Here is a 27008-nt window from a genome sequence, read left to right on the forward strand (position 1 = left end):
TGCTTTGCCTTATGGTACGCTAAATGCAGTAAAGTGACTCAATAACGTTACCCGTTTAGCACAAAAGTTCATAACATACAAAAACGTAAAAAACTAAACATTATCTATGAAATGTTCTAGCTTTGTGCTTTGTTTTCTTTGTTTGCTCATTACTTTACCCGTAGACAGCGCTAAAGTCCAGCATCTTTACGTAATAACACCGTCTTTACTAGTGCAGTTGAATGACACTTGTCGTGGGATACTGCGGTCACGCCATCTGCGGTTCAGAAAGAGACGGTCACGCTATCTGTGCTTTAAATTTAGGTGCGCGTCTACTCGGTGTTTCGCGGTAAATTAAAGACGCGTGTGTTTAATGCGCTGGAGTTTTAGAATCTTAGAATCTACCTAAATGGTAGATTGTAAATATGAAAAGGAGTGTTAATAGTCATGACAGCTGGGTAATGACTTTAATACTGTTAATTATGTTTAAAACTCGCAAATAAAACACAATTACAGCAAAACAAAGAAATAATAGCATAGCCTACATCAAAGTCATGATAATTATTTACCCAAATATGAATAAAAGTGACGATTTTTGATTATCATTTGAATTCATTCACACGAAATAAAGTAAAACATGATTCTAAAACTCCAGCGCATTAAACACACGCGTCTTTAATTTACCGCGAAACACCGAGTAGATGCGCACCTCAATTTAAAGCACAGATAGCGTGACCGTCTCTTTCTGAACCGCAGATGGCGTGACCGCAGTCCTGGGATCACTGTACAAATATGGCGGCATTATTGACGCATGCTCAGGGTCCCTATGCGATATCTAGTGTATATATCTATGGGCACTTTCGGTCTCCCTTCTCGTTAATTTGTTGCGTTTAAGATAAAATCACGTGACGTGCTCTGCCTATCAGTGAACCGGGTGTAGTGACGTTGAGAAAGCAGAGTCGGGAAGTCCGCTCACGACTGAATGCTCGATTAGATATTTCTGTTTACGTAGACTATTAGGCATGACTCGTAAATACTTTATCGTCGATAAAATAAAAGGATTTACAGGTATTTTTTAAAAAGCATTTAACGCGTTTAAAGAAGTGTAAACAACTAGACCTTGATACATATTAGTTTAAGATTTGTTGTTAACATTGTTCCTCACGGTTATCCGTTGTTTAATGAAGATACAGATGGATTTAGTGTTATAAGCTGCTTAACACTGTTTATCTATTGCCATTTATAAGATCTGGACAATCCCTGGTGGTGTATTGATTAGGACCTGGACATGCTGTGAAATCACCACGACTTCATCATTGCTAAAGGTAGTTTATGTCTAACGTTATCATTGAAATGACGACAAATTCATATACAGGTGTGTGCCAAATTATAGAAAGGCATGTGGTATTTTTTGACCATTATTAATTATAAAATATTTTAAATGTTTTACTCTGACATAAGTTAATGCCCTTCATTTAATGTTAAGTAATTTTGCAAAAAAAAATTCCATCAATAGGCTACTTTTCTGTTGAGCTCAGGAATATTATAGTCAGAACACTGATTAAATGATAAATAAACAGAGGTATTTATTACAAATGATTTGGGTATTATATTTTAGTTAAAAGTGATGATATATTTTCACTCTAGTAAATTAGCATTTTATATGGGCTATTCAACCTGGAGGAGAGTAACACATTTTATATCTGATTTTAGAAGAACTTTTAAAATATATTTTTATAGTTATTTTATCAATAAAATTAATATTAATAATGTTTGTATTTACAAAATTTGGTGATCGATACAATTTTAGCTTTTAAAACAAGTTTAGCCTGCTCACCAAGGTTGCGTTTATTTTGTCCTACAGTAAGTAAAAAAATACCGTAATATTGCTATTTAAAATGACTATGAGTTTTATTCAGGGTGGCACAGTGGGTAGCACAATTGCCTCGACTGGGTCAGTTGGGGTTTCTGTGTGGAGTTTGCATGTACTCCTCGTATTTGCGTGGGTTTCCTCCGTGTGCTCCGGTTTTCCCCACAGTCCAAAAACATGTGCTATAGGTGAATTTGGAAAGCTAAATTGTTCGTAGTGTATATGTGTGAATAAGTGTGCATGGATGTTTACTAGTAATGCGTTTCAGCTTGAAGGGCATCCACTGCGTTAAAACATATGCTGAAAAAGTTGGCGGTTCATTCTGCTGTGTCGACACTGGATTAATACAGGGACTAAGCCGAAAAGAAAATGAATGAATTAATTTTATTTTTTATTGAGTAATGTTTGAAATAGTTTAATTCCTGTGACACAAAGCTGAATTTTCACCATCATTATTCCAGTGTTTTGAGCAGGTGTACCCAAACTTGGTCTATCATGGCTGGTATAGTAGCTCCGACCCCAATTAATCATACTCTTACTAGTCATACTATTCTCCTGAAAGGTGTGAATTGAAGCAAGTTGGAGGAAGCCCTCCAGGATGGAGTTTGGGCAGCACTGTGACTGAGTCTCATAATCCTTCAGAAATCATTTAATTCTGATTTGCTGTTTTACTGTTCAATTAGTATTGGCCACCAGGCTGGTCAAATTTAGCCATGAAACCTCCAACAGTAAATTGGCTAATGTTTCAGTTTCATTGTCTAACCCCTGTATATATCTATATATACAGTTAAAGTCAGAATTATTAAGCCCCCTTTGATTTTTTTTTTCTAAATGATTTTTAACAGAGCAAGGAAATTTTCACAGTATGTCTGATAATATTTTTTTCTTCTGGAGATAGTCTTATTTGTTTTATTTCAGCTAGAATAAAAGCAGTTTTTTTTTTTAAATAATTTTTGGGACAAAATTATTAGCCACTTTAAGCAATTTTTTTTTCTTTCCATAATCTACAGAACAAACCATTGTTATAGAATTACTTGCCTAATTATCCTAACCTGCCTAGTTAACCTAATTAACCTAGTTAAGCTTTAAAAATGTCACTTTAAGCTGTATAGAAGTGTCTCGAAAAATATGGAGTAAAATATTATTTACTGTCATCATGGCAAAGACAAAATAAATCAGTTATTAGAATTGAGTTATTAAAACTGTTATGTTTAGAAATGTGCTGAAACAATCTTCCCTCCATTAAACAGAAATTGGGGGAAAAAATAAACAGTGCCACTAATAATTCAGGAGGGCTAATAATTCTGACTTTAACTGTATATATACACAAACACACACACACACACATACGTTTTAAATGATTAACAAATCCCGATGTAAAAGAGTGATAGGCTTCAGTCTAAATGCAGTTAAAGCTTTGCTGCTGTTTGGAGTAGATTGTGAATAAGGTATATTTAACCAGTTTTGAGGTTTTTACTTGATTTATGGTTCAGGAGTTCACCAGAGTGTCTTTTCTTTAAATACTGTGTTTTGGGGTTTTCTGATCACCAGTAATAGACTATCCCCCTGTTTTCACAGACAAGGCTTAAGACTAGCCCAAGACTAAAATGTAAGTCTAAGCTGTTTCAACCGAAATAAAATTGCACTGATTGATTTTTAAATATATCAGTGGCTTTGTTTTGTCTCAACATGCTTAAAAGTAATGTTTTTTTTCTAAGCATATTTATAAAAATTACTTAAAAGTCCTAATTGAACTATGGTCTAATCCTGGCTAGTTTAAGCCCTGTCTGTGAAACCGGGCCTAAATGTCCTAATGACTGCATCCATGGCAAACAGTAGTAAAGCCAGGAATAAATGTACAGAAAAGGTAGTTGAGACAGACACGTAGAAGATTTGAAGGAACAAAGCACCGTTTGAGCTATTGTCATAAAGTTCATGACCAGTATTTTTTTATTCTTTGGCAAAACATCAATTTCATTTACTCTCACAATCCTGTGATTGTGACCATATTGGACACGAAAATAATAGCGAGTATAACGGAAGTGACATTTTTGGTTTTCATGGATAGGGAACAAAAGGTACTTTGCTTAGAAGCCCCCCAGATTGAAGCACATTTGTGTGACACAAGAGATCTGAAGTTAGAAATCTGTTATTGTGGTTATGACCATTGGACCAGTAACACTGAAGCATTTCAAATTATATTAAACATTATAGATAAAGTCGATTGCATTGGTAATGAACATTCATATTTTGATATGATCTTTCTGTTTGAACTGAGTGCAGAGCAAAGTGGTTGAAGGGAAAGATGTGTGGGAGGAGGATCAAATGTAAATGATGGAAAGGAGAGAAACAAATTTTCTTGCACTTTCAGTGTGTGGGTGTGGAGGAAATTGTCTGTCTTTATACTGCCTGTTTGTATTGTCCATATTGGGCATGGGCCGGTACAAGATTCTGACAGTATGGTAACCTTGGATAAAAATATCACAGTTTTACAATATCACGATATTGTAAGTACTGCTCTAAAATATCTTCTTTTTAAAAGTCTGGGTAAAAAAAAAAACTAATTTTGAAACATTAAATGTCAGCAAACATTGAATGACTTCTGCTGTCTTCTTTAGTTTCAAAAACAATTTTTTTTCAACTTGAAATGGCACCTTTGGATATCTTTTTTTTTCTTCGGAAATAAAGCAAGCTACAGCACTGTTCAATACTCGCCTCAATAACATAGTCATAAAAAAACAGGTAACAAAACAAAACTTACAAATACTTTAGGAATGGTATACCAGAAAATTTTAATGGTTTTAAAACCTTGAATTTTCAAAACCACCGTATACCTTAAAACTGGTTATCGTCCCATGCCTAGTCCATATACAGTCATCTGTTTCTGAGGTATCTTAAATCTTACAGTTTTTCCTTAATAATAAAAATGGTAAAATTAAGATTTCTAAACCAATGAAGCTTTTAAGCCAATTGTATTGGGAAAAAAAGTTTTTTACTCAAAGCTTTCCAAATCGGAGCTCGATGAGGACCTTGTTAAAGTGTGGGAAATGCTGTTTTACAACCGACGAGTGCAATCCTGTATTAATACAACAATAATATTAACACATTACTCAATTACCGTTGTTTTTCTTTTTACATATAAGGTATGTTACAGTTTACTGTGGTAAAAAAGTTATACTACAGTATTTATTTAAATGTTTACTGCAGTATTTGTTTCAGTATTTACTAGAGGATTATTTTTGGCTATATATTTCAACCAGCCTAAACCCACTTGTTTCAAGCGGGGATCAAACCGGTGATTTCTACATGGTAGGCGAATACTCTGAGGCTAGTAGAATGTGGCTTATCTGTACTGCACTTGCCAGTTGCCGTCTGTTATGCAGTATGATGTAGCGTTCATTAACAAATAGTTTTGATTATGTAAAAAAATAAAAAGTGAACAGACAATAAATAATATCCAGCTCACCTTGCTTGCGGATAAGCCCATTTATTTAATTCATAACTGCCACTAATAGCTATGCAAAAGGGAACCTATTTTTAGTGCATGAGAGTGTTTTGCATGTAGTGGCATTTGGTCAAATATTTGTAACCTAGCATATAATAATAATTTTTATTGATAAAGCAAGTTATTGTTTCATAACTATAGTTTTCTTTTTTTGTTGGCCAAAAGCTGCTGGCGCACATAGGTACCTCTGCGGCGGCGTTAACAATGTCGGCAGAGGGAACATTTTGAAATGGTGACATCTGCAACTTGCGTTACTTGTACTCTTAACACTGGTTGTAACTTTAGTGATGTTTAATCCTTTTTTAATTCATACACTGAAGTTTAAATACAATATCCGGTATTGCAATTAATAAATTGTTTAATTTCATGCATATTGCATATTTTTCCTTTTTGCATTTCAAGAAACTGCATTGTAAAAAAATATTTGTAATATCCATTTTTTTTTTTTTGTATTTTGTAATTCATGTTTTTTTTTTATTATTATTCATGGATCCCACTTTATATTAAGTGTCCTTAACTACTATGTACTTACATAAAAAAATAAATGCAATGTACTTACTGTGTTTATAATGTATTTGAGAACACTTGTGGTGCTTTTGAGTTGGGATAGAGGTTGGGTTATGGACATGTTTGGTGGCATGGGTAGGTTTAAGGTTGGGTTAAAGTGTAAGGGATGGTCAACAGTGTATTTACAAATGTAATTACAAAAGTTAATTACAGATGTAATTACATACATGTATTTAATCAAGCATAAGTACACAGTAAACGCATGTATTTACACAATAAGTACATTGTAACAAACTATTAATTTCTGTGAAAGTACATATTAGTTAAGGCCACTTAATATAAAGTGGGACCAAAGTTACTTTTTATAAAAAAATTTATAGTTTCAGGCGGGGCTCGAAATTAACTTTTTTACTTGGTAGCACCGGTGCTCTCAACTTTAAATATTTAGGAGCATCCAAAAAAAATTTGGAGCACCAGAAAAAATTTAGGAGCACTCACCAAAAATAAATGAGCACCACTGCAAACTGTATATTAAGGGGTTTATTGTATTTGAAAACAACATCAATTAGGACTAACATAAACCAGAAACAACTATCTAACTAATGCTGTGATGACTTAATATTTGTGCAATAATTCCAAAATGAATATCCTATAATTATAAAATATTGATGCTGACGATGATGCCAATAATACTAACAATGAATTACATTTCTCATGATCATGCTGCCCTGAATGTGTTTGAGTGTGAGTTATCTGATATATGAAGTCCTGCTGTTACTTTATGAAAATTAAATTTATGGTTTGCATCAAACACAAATGAAGCATTGCAGTAAGAAATATTTATGTTGTACTATTATTTTTTGTATGCATGTCAATTAAATAAATAAAAAAACAAACAAAAGATTATAATAAACCATTCAATTTAAGGCTGAAAGCTGCAAAGCAGTCATCAGTGATAAAGCAGAAAAATAATATACATCTCAAGAAAGATTGGACAAAAGAAAGGAAGAAAAGTCTCACTTTTAAAAGTTTTGGTTTCCGTTTGTGTCATTTTAAATGCTAAGTCTCATTATGCGCTGACTTTCATCTCTCTGTGTTTGTGGGAAAAAAAGCAGGTGAGTCAGCCGACCCAATATATGAGGGAGGGCAGCGCAGGATTCTCCCGATGACCACTGGCGCAATACTGTTCTTTGTTATAAGCCGCATCAGTTTAAACCTAGTAAAGGCGAGGTTTTTTGGTGATGGTGTTAGACACTCCTAACACATTTTTCATTAATTTGACTGGAATGAGATCAAATATACATGTAGCTGATTAACACGTATTGATACATTTATTTATCTCTTCTTTTCTATCACACTGTCTTCCTGTCCTCATGACAGTTGTCTTCAAATAGTGATCCTAATTATCTGCTTTGTTTTGTATTTTTATTTTAGTGTGACTCTGCTTTTGTTTGTGAAATATGATTGGTTATCAAAATGAAGACATCATCATCATACACTGGCCGTCTTTTTCTCATTCATCTTTACTTTACAGGTATGATCTTGGCGGGTTAGGTGGATTTGGGGTGTGCAACCAAAATTAAATAACATATTAAAATTTAAAAGAAACATAACAAGTATGTAATATGTTTAAGTGACACTTGTGTTTATGATTTTCTCCTAGTGATCTATGCAATCCCTGCTCCTGTCAACTTTACAATATGGTCTCACAACTTCAGACACATTTTACACTGGAATTATGGGGTAAATTCTCCTCCACAGAGCGTTTTCAATTTACAAAGGTATGATTCTAAAGCAGTTTTTTATGTTTCCTCAAATACCAACAGTGTGCACACTGCAAAAAAAAAAAGTGTATTCCTTACTTAGATTTTTTTTGTCTTCTGACTAGTCCAAATATCTAATAATAATATTTGTCTAATTACCCTTACCTGCCTAGTTAACCTAATTAACATAGTTAAGCATTTAAATGTCATTTAAAGCTGTATAGAAGTGTCTTAACATTTAGTAAAATATTGTTTACTGTCATCATGGCAAAGATAAAATAAATCAGTTATTAGAAATGAGTTATTAAAACTATTATCTTCAGAAACGTGTTGAAAAAAAATCTTCTCTCCATTAAACAGAAATTGGGCAAAAAATAAACAGGGGGGGCTAATAATTCAGGGTGGCTAATAATTCTGACTTCAACTGTATATCTGTGATCGGGAGTTTTTCCACTGGTGACTATGCAAATGTTTTTTTTTATTACGAAAATTATATTTTTACATTACTTTTCCAAATCGATGGATCAGTGACCGCACAGCCCTTGCTGACAAAGAGCATGTATTTGTGTGCATAAATATATCCCTCCCTGTAAATTTGATCTAATCCATGTCCTGAAACACACCCCCTCTTCTGTTTTCATTCACATTTGTGAATAAATCCCTGTAATGAACAACTCGTTCACTCAGCCGACAATAACACAAGTTTCTGGTACTGTAGCATCTTGTTATCATATTTAATTTACATTGTTTGCTTATTTTATTTAACCAAACTAGCATAAAACTAGCATAAGCCTGGTATTTAGTGCAGGTTGATGTGACTTTGCCTTATGTTCAGTGCAGTAAGTGACTTTATTACCTGTTGAGCATAAAAAGTTCGTAACATATAAAAACGTAAAAAGCGAAATCTTACCTATTAAATGCTCTGCCTTCATGCTTTGTTGTCTTTGTTTGCTCGTTACTACACCTGTACACAATGCTAAAAGTCCAGCATCTTCACATTGGCTTTAGTCTTGACTTGTGCGCTTGAATGACATCTATCCTGGAAGCACAGTACAAATGTTGATGCATGCTCAGGGTCCGTATGCGAAATCTAGAGTATATTTTGTTGATTTTAACTAAACACCGACAGCAAAATTATTCAGAAGCCTGACAGGTTTTAAATTAAATTAATCAGCTGTTATTTGTTATTTAAACATTGAATTGAACCTGAAAGTGTGAGAAGTTTGTATTTTTGCACCCCTGATATATATACAGATGTATAAATATTTGCACATCGACGCAATTCAAAAATCTTATACACCAGCGCAATCGATTTGAAATGAAAGAAACAAAATGTGCTTTAACTGCAGGCTATCAGCTTTAATTTGAGGGTATTTACATCCAAATCAGGTGAACGCTGTTGGAATTACAACCGTTTGCATATGTGCCTTCCACTTTTTAAGGGTTCAAAAGTGCAGAATAATAATAATAAATCAAACTTTTATTTTTTTTTAAACTTGGTTGAAAATCCTTTGCAGTCAATTACAGCCTAAGCCTGGAACGCATAGACATCACCAGATGCTGGGTTTTATCCCTGGTGGTGCTCTGCCAGACCTCTACAGCAACTGTCTTCAGTTCCTGCTTGTTCTTGGGGCATTTTCCCTCAAGTTTTGTTTCTAGCAAGTAAAATACATGCTCAATCAGATTCAGGTCAGGTAATTGACTTGGCCGTTGCGTAACATTCCTCTTCTTTCCCTTCAAAAACTCTTTAGTTGCTTTTGCAGTATGCTTTGGGTCATTCTCTGTATTCATCTGCTCTGTGAAGCATGGTCTAATGAGTTCTGAAGCATTTGGCTGAATATGAGCTAAAAACATTGAAACACTTCAGAATTGATCCTGCTGCTTTTGTCAGCACCATCAAAAAATACAAGAGAACCAAGACCATACTGTACATGCTCACGCCATGTCACTACTACCACCATGCTTCACTGCTTAGGATCATGAGCAGTTCCTTTTCTTCTGATCAGTCTTGTACAAGTTGATCTTAGTCTCATCTGTCCATAGGATGTTTTTCCAGCACTGTGAAGGCTTTTTTAGAACTCTACTCTGGCCTTCCTGTTTTTGAGGCTCACCAATGGTTAACATCTTGAGGTGAACCCTCTGTATTGACTGTGGTGTAGTATTCTCTTGATTGTTGACTCTGACACACATACACCTACCTCCAGAAGAGTTTTCTTGATCTGTCCTTCAACTGTTGTGAAGGGTGTTTTCATCATCAAACATTATTTGTTATCCACCACAGTTGTTTTCCGTGGTCTTCTGGTGTTTCTGAGCTCACTGGTGTGCTCTTTCTTTTGAAGAATGTTCCAAACAGTTGTTTTGGCCACACCTAATGGTTTTGCCATCTCTCTGGTGGGTTTGTTTTGATTTGTTTTTTCAGACTAATGATGGCTTGCTTGACTATATGTGACAGCTCTTCGGATCTCATCTTGAGAGTTGACAGCAACACATTCCAAATGCAAATAGCACACTTGAAATGAACTCTGGACCTTTTGTTTGCTTTTACACACACAAAACACATATAATTAATGAATATTTTGCATCCTAGGCAATGCTTATTAATATTCCCCTGTGTCTGTGGCTTGTTTGGATCTTTTTTTAATTTAGATTTTACAAAATGTGAAACACATAAGATCTTAAACTTTTCCTACTTTGCCATTTTTCTTAAAGAATCCAATATGTTCTTTCATAGATTTGAAAAGGGAAAGCAAACAGAGCATTTGAACATCAGAAATACAACTATGGATGTCTCTGAAGCATGTCAAGACATCTACATACCCTGCACTTTCCTTATTTGGGCATCGCTTGACAATATGAATTCATCAGTAATTGAAAAAAAATTCATACCGTATGAAGACAGTAAGTATTTGAAGATCAGTTCAGTAAAGTACAGTTTGTGTGTTCATGCATTTTGTATGTTAATGGGTCTCTTGATTTAGAGTTTATAAGTATTTAAAAAATGTATTTGATGATGCTTTGTTTAGCTATCATAGGTCCACCAGTTATATTTTTGTCTGGCTGTGGAGACTGTTTGAATATCAGCATCTCTCTACCCAATGAATCAAGGAAAGACGATAAACTGCGTCGGTTTTATAATTCTGTGTCCTACAGTATAAGTTGGAAGAAACATGGAAACAATGAGGTAAGGATCTTGTAGAAAGTTCATACTTTAGTACCTATGATTTAATTGAAGACTCTTTACCTCTTTTAATAAAACCTTCTCTTGTCTGTGAGATGCAATTTATGATTATTATGTGCCTTATATTACCTTATAGTATTTCAACCTAGAACAGAAAAATAACCAAAAAAACAAAAGAAAAGGAAAACAGTATTTTTTACAAAAGTATAAACATGTTTTTCTATATATATTTTTTTTTATACAAAATGAATGAAAAGTACTATCCCATACAAATGTACAGTTGCAGGACTTAGTCATTAGCATTTCAAAACTTAAAAGCTTAATTTCTTACTGGTTAAGTAATAAACAACACTGTTCTTGAAGAAATAGTTAACCCAAAAATAAAAAAGTTTGCAAAAAAGATTTTCTCACCATTCCAAACTTGTTTTATTTTTTTATTATTTTGTCTGTGTAACACAAAATAAGATACTTTGAAGAATGTTAAAATTTTTTTTTACCAAACAGTCATCAAAATAGCTCCTTTTTGTGCCTATATAAAATCAGTTTTTGGAACAAGTTAAAGGTGATAAATGATGATTAAATTTTCATTTTTGAGTGAACAGTTCATTATACAAATGTTTGTATATTGATAACTGTGGCAACTGCAAACTAGGGCTGTAAGATTATGGGAAAAATCATAATCACGATTATTTTGGTCATAATTGTAATCACAATTATTCAAAACGATAATCAGTTGAAGTCAAAATTATTCGCCCTTTTGGTAATTTCCCAAATGATGTTTAACAGAGCAAGGAATTTTTCGCAGTATTTCCTATAATATTATTTTGCTGGAGAAAATATATATATATATTTTTTATTTTGGCTAGAATAAAAGAAGTTTTAAATATTTTGAAACCTATTTTAGGATCAATATTATTAGCCCCCTTAAGCAATATATACTTTTTTATTGTCTGCAGAAGAAACTATTGTTGTACAATGACTTGCCTAATTACCTTTATTAAGCCTTTGAATTGCACTTTAAGCTGAATGCTAGTATCTTCAACTGTATATTTAGTTATTTTCCTCCCTGTAAATAAGAAAAGGGAAATAAATACAATAGAATAAAAATTTTAAACAAACTGCGCTTTAAGCTTCTTCACTGTAAGAAATTCATTCATTCATTGCAGTGGGATAGAACTATTGTGCAATATGGCTATTGAGACCGGAAGTAGGAGAGAGTTGCCATAGTAACAACAAATATTAAAGTAATTAAAAATGTTTTTTCTTTGAAAAATGCAAATATACCTATGATAGAATACAAAATTTAAAACAGAATTTGATGAGCACTTCCCTGAACTGAATGTATTTATTTATTTAAAAGTAGCAAGCTTTGAAACCCTCATTAAAACTCAAAAGCAAGACACATTCAAGGTGTGGGCGTTAGACTTTTGTATTTATATATTTTTTTAAACTCCCAATTTAATCTTAATTTTGAATTTTAAATTCTCAGTTTGTGACTCAAAACCCTTATTTTTTGCTTCCCTTATAATTATTTTGTTTATTAGAGCTTTGTGAAGGGCTTTTTATTGAGGTTTTATCTTCCACTTTGCATACTTCGTTTATTATCTGAACGGCTTCTGACTGAACTTCATCCATTGTTAACATTCTGAAACAATTTTAAAGGTTTTTTTTTTTTAACTGCGTGTATCCTTTAGTCACTCAGTTATGTTATAAAAATGTATTTTCTTGTGATAACGGGGTTTTATTGAGACTTATTTTCCTCACGCATGCATGCATATATATATATATATATATATATATATATATATATATATATATATATATATATATATATATATATATTTTAGGTATGCATGATAAATCGGCGCCCATATTGTTATCGGCCGATAAATGCTATTTTTATGATTATCGTTATCGATCCAATGTCATAATTAGGCTGATATATTTAAGCCGAAAAATTACGTAATTGTACAGACCTGCCTGCCTTGCGCACGCGTGGGCGGTACTTGTTCAGACTTGTCCAGTGCACTATAATGGATCTCTCCTCACACTGATTATTCCCTCAAAGTCTGTCCTTTCTTCGCGTGGCTTGCTGTGCATTAATAACTCAGTAAGTAACCTTGTTCCTTGTCATTGTAGATATTTTTGATCGAGTATCATTGTGTATTTTGCTTTAAATCGCCTCAGGAAAAATATTAAATGTGGAAACCTTTCCTGCTCTGTCTCTGTGTTAGAGATAGCAGGGGAGATTCACTTATTACTGCAGGGCTGAATAATGTTAGTTTCGGGGTTAACTCTTTTAGTTGCAGCTGGTGAATGAAAGAGGACACATGTAACTTGGTTCAAAATATTTATTACTTTCAGTGTGGTACAACAAGTAAGTCACCAAAGAGGGAAAATCACAGAAAATGGTCTCATTGCTAAAAAAAAACGCTCCTCTTTTCTCTCTCCCTCTCCCTCCACTTAACTCACACCCCAAACTGCAGCCCTGTCCCGTTGAAGGACCCGCACATTTTACAACAAGTGTAAACATAACGATTGTTTGTAATCTTATTATTTGTTATTATAAACGCGTTGCTTGTCATGTGTTGTTGATGTAAGATAGTATTCAGTTTGATCGGAATATTTATATTGACTATAACAAGCTTGCGTGAGAGCTGTCACCGCACACACACACACACACACTGTAGCACGGGGGAGAGGTGAATCCAGTCAAAGGGGCTCTTAACTAGCCGCTCATTCTGTCTTTATATTGTGCTCTGTGTTTGTCATACAGTCAGCTCAATGCACGTTTTGTATCAAAATCTGACTTTGATGGCAACTCTGTCTCTACAGTTGAGTAAAACTCTCAGCGGTTTATCATAAACTTTTAATTGATCATTTTCCCGCGATAAACGGCAAGAACTAGTGCAGAAGCGCTGTCTGATTGACAAGCAGCACCTACATGTGAAAAGTCAAAATGCCAAATAGGATAAATCTGTGCCGCATTTTCTAAACGTACTAAAACGTATTATCTGTATTTAGCTATTTGCTTGTACAGTGGCTCTAAACTGTCAAAACACCTCTAAAAAGACTTTTTCGGACATGACATATTTGTACATGTGTACATCACTGTAACACGTTTTATTCATGACCATTTGAGCTGGTTTCAGTCCTTAGCTCTTTAATTTTTATCCTATTTAAATATATTTAACTTGCTTGTTAATTAAATATCATTTTGTTATTTAAACTATTATTTTTATGCAACAATCAATTTGCTTGTTCATTTGCTATAAAGAAAAGGAAATAATTTTTTGCATACAGATTTATGTGAAATGGTGAATATAGGTCTATAATCACCTTGCAATTTCGAAATCATAGCTTTTTTGCTTTGAGTATAGACTATTCAGTTCATAAGAGCATTTTAATCTTTTATGAAGTTTGCTGTATAAAAATCTAACAATTTAAAATATTTATAATTATCGGCCTATACATATCGGTTATCGGCCTCCAAGTCTAAAGAATTATCGGTATCGGCCAAAAAATTCATATCGGTGCATCCCTAATATATATATATATATATATATATATATATATATATATATATATATATATATATATATATATATATATATATATATATATATATATATATATATACATACATGTATGTGTGTGTGTGTGTGTGTGTGTATGTGTATATATATATATATATATATATATATATATATATATATATATGTGTATGTATATATATATGTATATATGTATATATATATATATATATATATATATATATATATATATATATATATATTTGCCTGTTAGTTTGATTAGTGTTGATTTCAAGTGCAATAAATATGTTTGTATAAAACTTGTAGTAATGGTGCTTATAATTGATGGGTGCGACTAAATTTTGGCTGATGCGCCTAAATTTTTAAAGTTAGGAGCACCGGTGCTACCAAGCAAAAAGGGTTAATTTCGAGCCCTGTATACTGTTTTACTGGTTTTGTTAGAGTGGCTTTAAGTTGGTTGAAATCCCTTAAAAATGGCTCTTGCTTAAAGTAGTTACATTATAAGAAATTGCAAGCGAATTGCAATAACCAGGGTTTGTTTGATAATTTAGCAAAGTTCAATCATGTTAGTTCTGAAGTTTCTACAAGTTGTACTTGTAAAGTGTAATTGCTGTCTTTTTAAAATTTAGGTCAGAGAGATCTTAAGATCTCAAGAACCAAGTAAACAGTATGTCCTGGAGAATCTTCAGCCTGGTGTTCAGTACTGTGTTAAAGTACTTCCACAAATCAATTCCAACCAGAACACTCAACCTTCTTCTTGGCAATGTGAATACACAAGCAAAGAGGAGGCACAAAGAGGTAAGAAAATACTTTTTTAAATAACAACATAATATGCTCTGTTAATATTCTATTGCTACATAAATATTTGAAAAATTTAACTTTTTTTGTATAAACTGCAACCTTTTGTGTGTTTTAAATTTATATATTAAATAATGTGACTCCTTTAACCAGCACTGACCCATGCTTTGTTTAATAAACTGCATTTTTGGGGATATATAAACCATGAACAGGATATATATACAAAGCAATAATATGTTATTTGTAGAGAGCATTTTTTTTGTGTAAACTCCCAATCACCTGTTAACATCACTTGTTTCAAATCACATCATTATTTAACCAATTTACCTGATTACAAGCCCAAAATTGCTCCTATCGCAACTTTTTTTGGAATGTGTTCAGGTCTGAATGACAGGAAAGGATGTATATTTACAAATGAAATGAAGTTGACCAGAGAAAACATGAAATATCTTGTGTTGATATTGTCTGCAATGAAGTACAAGTCAAAGTAAATTTGGAAATAACTACTTTCTTTTTTTATTTGCATATTCCTTACTGTCACAAATTTTTTTTTCTGATTTGGAGTTGTAATACTATTTGTAATCTGTCAGGTTTTTAAATAATAGTCACATTGTTTGCCTTTACTTGAATTGATTTGCTGAAAATGAAATGCGTATAGTAATAAATAAGCATATACACATGCCTTTGAATCATGGCAATTCCTGCCCAACACTGAAGAAACTAGGAACAGAATGTTATATACATGTATAGGTAGGCTATAATTAGTTTTGAGTGTAAGATCTTTGGAAATTTCTGTTTAAGTTGCAAATAGTGAAATAAATAACAAAATAAAATTAATCTAATTTGCGAACTACCCATGGACATGGTCAAATGCTCTTGTGACATGGACTAGTGCTCTCGTGTCATGGGCACTAAATGCAAATCGACTCTCTATGTCTCTAATTCACCATAACAAAATACATTTTGAGAGTTCATAATAGTAATAATAAAAATAAAAATTGGTTGATAAAAAGGGTGCACAACCAACAGGAACCAGCCAACAGTATTTGAGGTTTTTGCTAAAATTAGCGTGAAAGTGAAAGATTGAAGCAGTGTACTGACGCTGTGACATGTTACATGATAGATACAAAAGACTGAAGAGTCATTAGATAGAGACAAGATGAATTAAATATCACATTTAACAACTAAAATGAGGCGTGATCCAGCGGTACATCCTTGATAAACTGTCTGATGTGCACTGCTCTCTGAGGTTTTGTGCTAAAAAGCACCCACTGACTTCTGGATCTCAGACACTGCAGCACATGACAGAGTGTGTGTGTGTGTGTGTGTGTGTGTGTGTGTGTGTGTGTGTGTGTGTGTGTGTGTGTGTGTGTGTGTGTGTGTGTGTGTGTGTGGTCACGTGATGTGCGTTTTCAGCAGTATAGTGTGGATGGAGGGCTTTTTTAGAAATGCTAGGTGAATGCCAGTGTGGATCATTTTTGTTCTAAAATGGCATTTTAAAACTAAGGAGTATTAGTGTAAATAGGGCCGTGTGTATTTTTCGCAAGTAGGTTGCTGCTGTGGTAAGGGCGGGGCAGAGGATCGCGATGCCTAATCAGCATTGATATGTCTATCAACCATCTGTGATGGATGATGGCATCGTCTATCGACCCAACCCGAATGAAGACCATACGAGGGCAGGAGCCTTAACACCAACACAATGCTTTAAGCGAGAAATCAACATCCTATGAACTACTGTGTCAAAAGCAGCTCCAAGATCTAGCAAAAACAGCATTCTTTCTTCAGTCAGTGGCTAAATATTTCTGTGTGGAGTGATCGGTGTGACTCACGGCACAAGCAAGCGCAATATTTAAACTTTTGTGTGCTGTTTGTGTTGCTCTGCAATAACACTTCTGGAATGCTAGCTGGCAGTAAGTTATGTTCCTCTATATCGACTTTCTTCGCTGGTGTTTTACTTTTTTCTAAACGCTACCTTAATGTACCAGTAGCTAAAACTCGGTCATTCAGACACTGGAACCGGCGGATGTACAGCAACTTTAATCATAAGGTAAACACAAAACAAAAATCTGCATCTGCAGCTCCTTTACAGAACTCAACACTTGCAAACACTCGCTCCATCAGGCTCCTGCCCACACTGGTCACAGCTACCAAGCCGACTAATAACAGCGCTTACGCTACGCACAGTTGTATTTTTTGAAAGGTGTGCGTCAGCGTCACCCACGGTAAGGGTTATGCGACCACAACATTATAAAGCTGCAGGCCCGGAGACCCAACCGCAAGCTTAGACCTGCTCACTTAGACGGATCAGACCTGCTCTTCCAGGCCCTCACAGTGCCACCTGCTGTTTAAAAGATCTGCTGTTTAAACTTAAAAGATGGATTTAAAAATTCTGCTGCTTCTAAATTTTAACTTAAACTATTTTTCTAAAATAAAATATTACGCTATGATTGAATACATGCTGCTAAGTTTGCAACGGGGCTGATACAAGGTGAGCCCTGAAGCAGAACGTAGATTGCGAGAGGATGAGGCGGTTGATATCAGGTCACATATATAATCAGGTGCAGATCCATGAACAGCTTTGTAAGTTAAAATCAAGGTTTTAAAATCGATGCGTGACTTTACAGGCAACCAGTGTAACTGCTGAAGAACAGGAGTTATGTGAGAGCGAGATGATGTGCGAGTTAACACACGTGCGGCTGAGTTTTGAACATATTGTAAGATCTTAAGTGAATTGGCTGGCAGACCCCTAAATAAAGAGTTACAAAAATCTAGACGAGACGTAATAAAAGCATGGACAAGCTATTCAGCATCTGGTGTTGAGAGAAAAGGACGGATGCGGGCAATGTTGCGTAAGTGATAAAATGCAGTTTTTGTTAACTGTTTAAAATGAGGTTTGAGGCTAAGCTGAACATCAAAGAGGACACCAAGATTTCGCACCTGCATAGAAGGCAGTATCTTATTAATAATTCATAAACTGTTCATTTGTTACTGTTATTGTCTTTGGTAGCATTTTCAGATAGATACTGCTGTAATACGTACTGTAGACCTACATAGAACTAAAATATCTTTCAAATAATAACTGTGTTATGAATTAAACATTTTATTTTAACATTTTTACTTTAAAGTTTTTTATTTTGCCAGAAAACATTGCTAGAAGAGTGTCCCAGAATGGTACAATAACATTGAAAATAAGAGCAAGCTGTAAATATTATATAAAATAAATACATAAAATAATTCTAACTTTTGGCACTAATTTTGATCAAATCAAACACTGAAATAATTGTTTGTTAGTGTAATATTTTATGCCACACTGATTTATGCCATAAAACCTGGTAATTTTCAGTTATCACTTTATTAATCAATAACCTTAATCGCGTATCTGATGTTGCTACTTGATAGAAAGTGCTGGTCTGAGTGTGCAGTTGGGTCTTCGTACCTGCAGCTTCACCCAACCCAACAGCAGGTGGCACTGTCTGAGAAAACGATAGGTGTGGAAGTGAGTGCCTGAGCGTACGTGCCTGAGCGTACGTGCCTGAGCGTGTGTGCCTGAGCGTGCGTGCCTGAGCGTGCAAGCCTGCAGCTTCATCTTACTCTGCGATCGCGCGAAGGCTGTGCCAGAGCATATGCATATCAACAAACGTTTTACATTTTTTTAGTTTGTCCTAATACAATACTGCTTTGATATTGTTTTGTTGTGAAAACCCATTTCCAAGATTCAATCCAATCCATGGTCCAAAACCCCACTGGATTACTGGCCCAGATCTAAATATTATTGAATCACTTTGGGGTGTTTTCAAAAGCATTTTCCTCCACTAGCATCACATAGTGACTTGGCCACTATTCTGCAAGAAGAATAATGAATTGATGCTGTATTAGCTGCAAAAGGATGCCCTACACCATACTAATGAATTATTTTGGTCTAAAACCAGGCATATCAGTTTCACTGTTCAACCCATGTATATAAATACATTTTTATTTATTTATTTATTTTAACGGAACAACAAAAATCCACTTTCCCAGAGATGGGTTGCGGCTGGAAGGGCATCCGCTGCGTAAAAACTTGCTGAATAAGTTGGCGGTTCATTCCGCTGTGGCGACCCCGGATGCATAAAGGGACTAAGCCGACAAGAAAATAAATGAATGAATGAAGAAAAATCCACAAATTCAGAAAGACTTTTTAAAAGACAGTTTCAAGCTGATTAAACTTTCCCACATTTTTTTGTATTATTACTTGGTGGCAAATCTTCGAAAATTCTGTTGTTTGTAAAGTTTTCAAAATGCTTGTACTACTTGCAACAGTTTTATTTTCTAACTTACTAACAATAAAACATTTTCCTCTTTCTTAGCACATAATCAACTCAATTGTAACTTCAACACTAACATTTTGTTCTAAATTTCCACAAATATACCACCTTAAAGGGTCATAAAACCCTGGGCTAAAATTGAGATTTCAACCGATCTCTGTGTGTTCTTCGATTAAGACAATAATGGCATCTGTTGGCATTAATAGTTGAGAATATCTGGGCCAGGTAGTTGATAGAAGTTATCTTAGAATTTACAGACTTTTACAAAAGTGGCATAAAATGAGAATAAATATAATTGTCAGATCAGTGGATACTCTTGATGTAACAAATGGATACAGATCAGACACAATAAATTGTTATGTCTAGCAAACAATTGCTAAATATCCCCTTTGATTTTTTATCTCCATCAAACTAGCCACACTATGGCCCTGTTGACTAATGGGATTGGAAATGTTATATCTGACGGGGAAGTTTATTTTACCTCTCAAATAGCTTTTGCTATTTATTGTAATAGTGGAAATCTAAAAATGATCACACAAAGGACTTAATACACACCTGTAAACAAATGGAAATGTGTCTTTCTGCCTGGACATTGTCTATTAATTTGATGATGCTGATTTCCATTAACTCTACAACACAGCAAAGTGTTGAGAAGTATTAAAAACACAATTAATATTATAGAGTCACCTGTTGCGTCTTCTATACCGTAAATATTCCAGTCACACGTTGTCCTGTTTGATAACTTATCACTGAGTTAGTGTACTTAAGGGTGTTGAGCAACACATGAAAATTGACATATATTGAAGATATTATAATGATTTGTTTTCATTGCAGACTTCTGTTAAAATGTCTAATTGTAAGGTATAATTTTTAGGATTATTATGTGTATTTCTCTCTCTCTCCAGTGTTATATTTTATGAGCTGGTTACTAGGAGCGACGTTGTCAGGTTCATGTGTGATGATGTTGGCATGGATTCTGGTTTACACAGGATTTCTATGCAAGCCCAAGAACCCTCCTCTCAAATCACTGGTAAGACCCTGTCTACATTTAATTGCAGAAAACATATTTAATTTTGTCATACATTTTAATTTTCATGATTAATTAATACAATTAAACAACATTTAACGTAATGATTTAAAAAATAATATAACTTTTCAGTGGTGTTTATACACTGATGAGCATCAAACATGCTCTGGAAGAGGAAAGGTTTACTCATCTCATTAGTGATTAGCTGCCTTTTTGTTTTAGCAGATTTAGAATGTATTTATTGTATTTTAATGTAATCAAATAGTAGGTATTCATTCTGTCCCGTTAAATGTGACATGTTTAGGGTTTTGGATATCTTCCTGTTGTAATAATAATAATAGCAGTAATAAATAATAGCGCCCATGACGTGGTGGCGCAGTAGGTAGTGCTGTTGCCTTCCAGCAAAAAGGTTGCTGGTTCAAGCCCCGGTGTCCTGGCCATAGTCCCTCAATCGGCACTCATGACCTCCCAATCATCCCCATCCACTGAATTGGCTCTATCACTGTCTCTCCCCTTCTCCTATAGTTGGTGTGTGGTTTCAAATGGAAACAGCCCCAAAGAGCAGATGATTGTGAACAGATGCAGTGATGATCAGTTAATTATTCCAGGAAAGTTTTATTAGGTGTGAGGTGCAAAGGTTGTTGATAATTGTAGTCTAGTGGTAGAGGTGATGTGTGGAGTGCCCTCTAGTATGTCTTATGGGCACTCCAGTTGGTGACTGTGGAAGTTAAGGGTTTTATTGCAACATTTAAGGAAATTTAAAATGCTCAATTGTGTTTCACTTATAAAATCCCTTAAATAAAATTAATAGGTTATTTTATACAACACTCTTTCAGTTTTTCTTTTTTTGTGTGTACTCTACATTCCACTGAGATTGCAAAACTAGTGAAATGGGCATCTCAGATTCTTTTCACCTGATCCAGGCAAACTCAGCCTTTGCCTTTCACCCCCTCCAAAGCCCCAGCTAGCCTGATTTGGCCCACATTGCATGGCAAAAAAGCACTAACAACTGAATGCGGTCTAAGGGCCTACTCACACTATGCTATCCATTCCGTGTCCAGGCCAGTTTCCCGGATCGTTTGAGGAGTGTGAGTACGCTGAATCGGCCTCGGGCACGGTTCACTTGGCCGGCTCTGGCTCGGTTGGAAGAGGTGTGCCTGGTTCACTTGGGCTTTGGCACGGTACGCTTGTGTGTGAGTGCAAAATGGGCCTAAACCCGAAGCTGAAAGCGAGACATGAATTTAAAGGGAATGTTTCATATGGATTTATTAATCATTCTTACTGTTTAGTGAACGCAAACTGTCGTAGGTTATTAAAGATGCAAACCCATCTCTTGGCACGAAAGCTGCGCACCTTCCCCAAACCTCCTAATTCCTGCAGCACAAAGACTTTATGATGAGCATCAAAAGCATCTGATCTCTTCGGCGAAATATTTGACTGCGTGTCACAGCATGTCAAACAACATAACTAAAGAAATCTCCACTGTGCTGAGCAAGAGTGCTTCTGACCAGCGCATCATCGATGACGTTATCGTGCCCAGGCCCGAATGTAATGTGAGTGTGGGCCGTCGGGGGGGAGACGGGAGGGGGGACAAGCGTGCTTTGGCCTGGTTCAAGGCAACTGTATTGTGTGAGTACGCCCTAAGAAGTTACTGTGGAAGTTCGACCAGACCAGGCATGCACTGACCGACTCTATGTAGGCACAACAGTGGAAATGTGTAAACTGTCACAATGACATTGCGAACAAAAGCAGTCCCTGTTAAAATACCTTTAGCAGTTTTTGGGGTCTTGGAAGCCCTGGTATTTGTGCTTTTCAATTATTTATATTATCAGTGGCTAAAGTATACATATACGAAAATAAACTCAGATCTACTCAAGTGTCTCTTAAGTGTTTGACAACTGAGATGGAGCAAGAGTCATTAGTTTGTCTCATCCTGTCATATGATATTTGTCTAACCCTCTGTTTTGTTTTGTCTTGTTTTTCTTCATCATTTAGAGTAACATTGTTCCAGCCACCTATCTGATTCCTGAACAGACGTTGTCTGAGAGTCTGTCATTAACTGAGGTTCAGTTAATTCATTTGTCCTATGATACTACCGAAAACAACAGTCAACTGAAAAATCCTGAAAAAAGGGAATATGAAGGCAGTGTCCTCAAGGTTTGTTTAACGGCTGTATTTAAAAATAAAATCTATATAATAGTTAACAATACAACATGACAACAGAATTTCTCTTCAGTTGTTCCTTACCAGTTTTGTGGTTAACAACAAATTAGGAAGTCATTTAGATCACCAATCACTCTTATATGTATAAAAAGGGGTCAACAAAATGCCTAAAAAAAATTGGTGAGTACAGTTCCACTGGTGCAACCACTCTAATTAATGAAAAAGTGGTTGTTCCTTGTGCCACCTAGTGCATATTGCGTGAAGCACAAAAGTAAAAAAAGTTTATTTATTTTTATTGTTTTACTGAAAAGGCGGCCTGAAAAATTACAGAATGCTACATGTTATGTAATGTAATATAATGTGTGTTTATATAGAGCATTTATCGTGTATGGCCATACACCCAAAGCGCTTCACAATCATGAGAGGTGTCTCTCCACACCACCATCAGTGTGCAGCATCTACTTGAATGATGCGACGGCAGCTACAGGGCAATGGCATTAATGCTCGCGTTTTTTCCCGTACAGTTTAACGTACAGTTGTTATAACACACTGATATAGTTTGAATAATATGCCCTGATAACAAACTGCAGAATAAACGGCTAAATGCAAAAGAATATGATCCCTGCCAGTTCTCCTGATCTCTCAGAGTAGCATGTGCAATTTCGGTTGAAACAGTTTGTCAGAAAAACTACTGCCTGTGCTCCATCTTTTATTAATACTGATACATGAGACATGTTTCATTTGCACTATGGCTAAAATAAAATAAACAGAAGTCTTTCTTTATATCTGTTAATAAAAATTATTTTAACATTGTTAGTCTGTAGCCAGCTTATTGAAAGGGGTGGTTATTTTTTTTCTGAAAAACTAAACTTTTTCCAGTTATTCACCTGATTTTTATTTAATTATGAGGTATAAATATAACATTTTATTGATATTTTAAGAACAATTTTTTACTGGATTGTATTTTCAAACGGTTATCATAACCACACATTTTAAAGTACCAAAAATATTTCCAACCATTTTGTCAAATAGCACATCACACTATTTTACTATTTTAAGTGTTTATTTACAAATGTGCATTTAAACTGTAAGTTTTATATTACAGTTTTATAAACGTAATGAAAATTTATAATAAACAAATGTGAAAAATACTTATAAAAAAATTATCATTTTTTATTACACACACACACACACATATATATATATATATATATATATATATATATATATATATATATATATATATATATATATATATATTATATGTATAAGTTTTAATTAAATAAATTGTATGAAGAGAGCATTAATTAATAATATATGTTAATAGCAGCTACATAATTAATGTATAAATAAATAATAACGAAATCAATAAATAATATACATGTTTATACATGTATATGCAATATTCATTCTTCGGAGATGACGGTTGTTTGATTCACTCGTTCCCAAAAGTGTCAAGTGTAAACCTACACCCTTGCTAAAATGTCAACTAAAGGACTGCCAGTGACACTCAATCTAGTAGCAGGCCACAGCAAAGTACAATTTTAGAGTACTAAGGAAACCAAAACCAAACAAAATTATATATTTTAACCCAGTTAAACATAGTACCTGTGCACAAGGTACACATACAGTACCGGTCTATCTAGTATTGTGAAAAGGCAAAGCTGAAAATTGTGTGTTGATATTTTAGCCCATGTTTATATTTATATGTAAGTTTATGCTTAAAGCGCCTCCCAGCGGTCAAAAGCTGCAAGCGCGTTTACTGCCTCAAATGCGTGGTGGCAGTAGGAACATATTGAAGTGTTAACATCTGTACATATCAACATATTGTACATATATTGTCAATATATTGTACATATTGGTTGTAGATGTTGTTAATCCATTCAACATTTTTCATTTTTGCAGTTCTCCGCAATAGCATAGACTCGACTCCTGCTTTTAGTTTATCTCTTGCAATAATCTCATCTGGTATTTCTCTCGGTTTGCCTATTGCATTTATGCAAAATTGGATATTCTGTCTAGTGCAATCCCCAAGTATACAGTTAGCTGCCCCACCACTCTTTTTAATAATTGCAAATACTGAAACTGGATCCATTCCATCCTTGTTTTTTTACATAATTGTTTTTTGCTTTGTTTTGTTTTTTCCTCACAGTCAGACACTGAGGATGAGGAAGACAGTAATGATGAAGACGAAGTCAAATGTGTCTACATGAGTTGTGAAATTGACGACATTAGTTGTCAAAATAATAGTACAAAGAAGGATATAGTTTCAGCTTTGCCATTTAATAAAAGTTCAATTGTCTGCTACACAAAGGAACCAGCCATGGAAAAGATCCAATATGATGATCTGAAGAGTGAAAAGGAATTATTATCAGAGCTTTTCGAAGAGGGACATGGACATCTTGAAGTGACAAATACTCAGTTAAAAACTGAGGGAAATGAGAAGGGTTCAACAAATACCCCAGGGAACATCAACCTATTTTCAGTCACTGTGAGGACTTTTGGAGCAGAAGATGACTTGGATAAGGAAGATGTGTATAAACCTCTGCTACCCAAATTGTTTGTAAAAACAGACAAATGGACAGAAGAGCTCTTACCTGTATCTAACAAGATACAGATATCTATACCCATAGAGACAGGCATGAAAACAGATGATCTGATTCATTTGGACAGCCAAAATGATCTTGTTCACGTTTGCTCTTTGGCTCATAACGTAGAAACCAACCCTGATACAACAATGTCTGCATATATGATGAACCATATAGGAAAAATGCATGATCAAAATAAGGACTTATTAGAGGAGACAAATTGCGACACAAGCTATATAACACGGTAAATACAACAATATTTATTTAAAGACTTGAAACAAGTTTAAAATTTAGGCCAACTAGAAGTTGCCAGTGGCTTTGTTATAATTAAGATCATAAGAACTTTGTTTTTTTTGTAATAACTTTGATTATTGTTATAAAGTTTGTTTAGTGCCACAATCACAGAATGATCAAAAATAAATGAAGAGGCAAAGACATTGCTCACTAATGGCACATTAAAATACAAAAAAAAATGGTAGAGCATACAATTTCATTTTAAGAGTAAATGTATTGTACACTGTAAAACCCAACAGTCAACTTTCTCAAATGAGTTTCGTTAACTTAAAATTTACTGAAAGTTAATTCTACTCATTTGAAAAGTTTTGAACTTAGTTTTGAAAGTAATGAGTGAAATACAGTACCTCACTTCTTCAACTCAAATGAATTAAGTTTTTTAGTAAAGATTAGTTTTTTTTAACTCGAATAGTTTGAGTTGCCTAAACTTATTGGGTTTTACAGTACTCAGCTGGTTTGAGTTCTCTTCATTTATCGGGTTTTACTGTGCTCAAATTGCTTTGTTTACTCACATGGATTAAGTTCACAGCACTCATTAGGATTAGTTTTTGAAGTTAAATTGTTTGTTGCAATCGGTTTCCTCAAATGATTTGAGATACCTTAATTTTTGGGGGTTTTCAGTGTAGGTTTTTGTTGACCAATGTGTAAAATAATTAGAATTTTAAGATGAGAGATGCTGAAACTGGTAACACTGGCACTGCAAAGAATTTAGGGGACTGTGTTTTCTGCGAACTCAGAAGCTAAATCGTGGAGAGACTGTCCACCTTTGATGAGAAGCAGGTGGATGAGTCAGTCTATGAGACAGCTCAACAGCTCAAAGAGCAGTGAGTGCACCTGCTGCCATTAGTGAATATCTGCCATGTAAGTAGAATGCTTAATTAAGCATAGCATCAAATGGGAAAATACTAATATATTGTACAAGATTGTCGAAGATTAATCTTACTTATCGTTCAAACAAATGGCCTGTTTTGCTAAACTTACATTAAGATGCTGTGTGACTCTTTTTGTAATGTTCTTTAACTCAGGGGTTCTCAACCTTTTTTACTGCGAGGTCCACTTTTTCTCCAGCCAATTTTTGAAGGCCCACCTGTCTGCCATTTTCTATAAAATGTTTGTGTGAAATGCTCATTTAAACTTTTATTTATTAACAAATAATATATATATACACGCACACTGATTCAAAGAGAACTACCGGTCAAAAGGGTGATTGCAAAAGACGAGTTTCTGTTTTATACACAGACAAATGTAAAATAGAGAGAAAAAAAACACCCTAAATCTGTTGAAACACATCAATCAGATGGCAGTTGAGTTTGCTGCTGGATATTATTGTGAGATTGTTGACAGGAACAGTGAACAGCTCCACTGAAGCTCATATGCAAGTTTATTTTACGTTCTATAGCAGAATTGAACCTCGCTAGATTGTCCTGTATAAACGCGTGTTAATTCTCATGGCCCACCTGTAGGATGTTAAATCAAAA

The 27008-nt window shown here is 34.5% G+C and overlaps 1 protein-coding gene across 5 annotated transcripts; it reads left to right on the top strand.

The window, feature by feature from the left end:
* The first annotated feature begins 903 nt into the window (after window positions 1-903).
* crfb1 (cytokine receptor family member b1) lies at window positions 904-26652 on the top strand. 5 transcript variants are annotated; one of them, NM_001079681.1, is made up of 10 exons: window positions 904-1047; window positions 1227-1304; window positions 7296-7395; window positions 7525-7642; window positions 10356-10522; window positions 10648-10805; window positions 14986-15154; window positions 20364-20488; window positions 22481-22642; window positions 24801-25669. In NM_001079681.1, exons 3-10 carry the CDS (start codon window positions 7338-7340, stop codon window positions 25482-25484), a joined length of 1641 nt encoding a protein of 546 aa, NP_001073149.1. In that variant the 5' UTR covers window positions 904-1047; window positions 1227-1304; window positions 7296-7337; the 3' UTR covers window positions 25485-25669. The 5 variants fall into 5 exon arrangements, with proteins under 5 accessions (NP_001073149.1, XP_073768285.1, XP_021334425.1 ...); XM_073912184.1 differs by lacking the exon at window positions 7296-7395 and having other exon boundaries at window positions 935-1047; window positions 24801-26652; XM_021478750.3 differs by lacking the exons at window positions 10356-10522; window positions 10648-10805 and having other exon boundaries at window positions 935-1047; window positions 24801-26652.
* Window positions 26653-27008: the final 356 nt, after the last annotated feature.

This window comes from Danio rerio, chromosome 9, assembly GCF_049306965.1.
Source record: "Danio rerio strain Tuebingen ecotype United States chromosome 9, GRCz12tu, whole genome shotgun sequence".
In the NCBI taxonomy this organism is placed as follows: domain Eukaryota; kingdom Metazoa; phylum Chordata; class Actinopteri; order Cypriniformes; family Danionidae; genus Danio; species Danio rerio.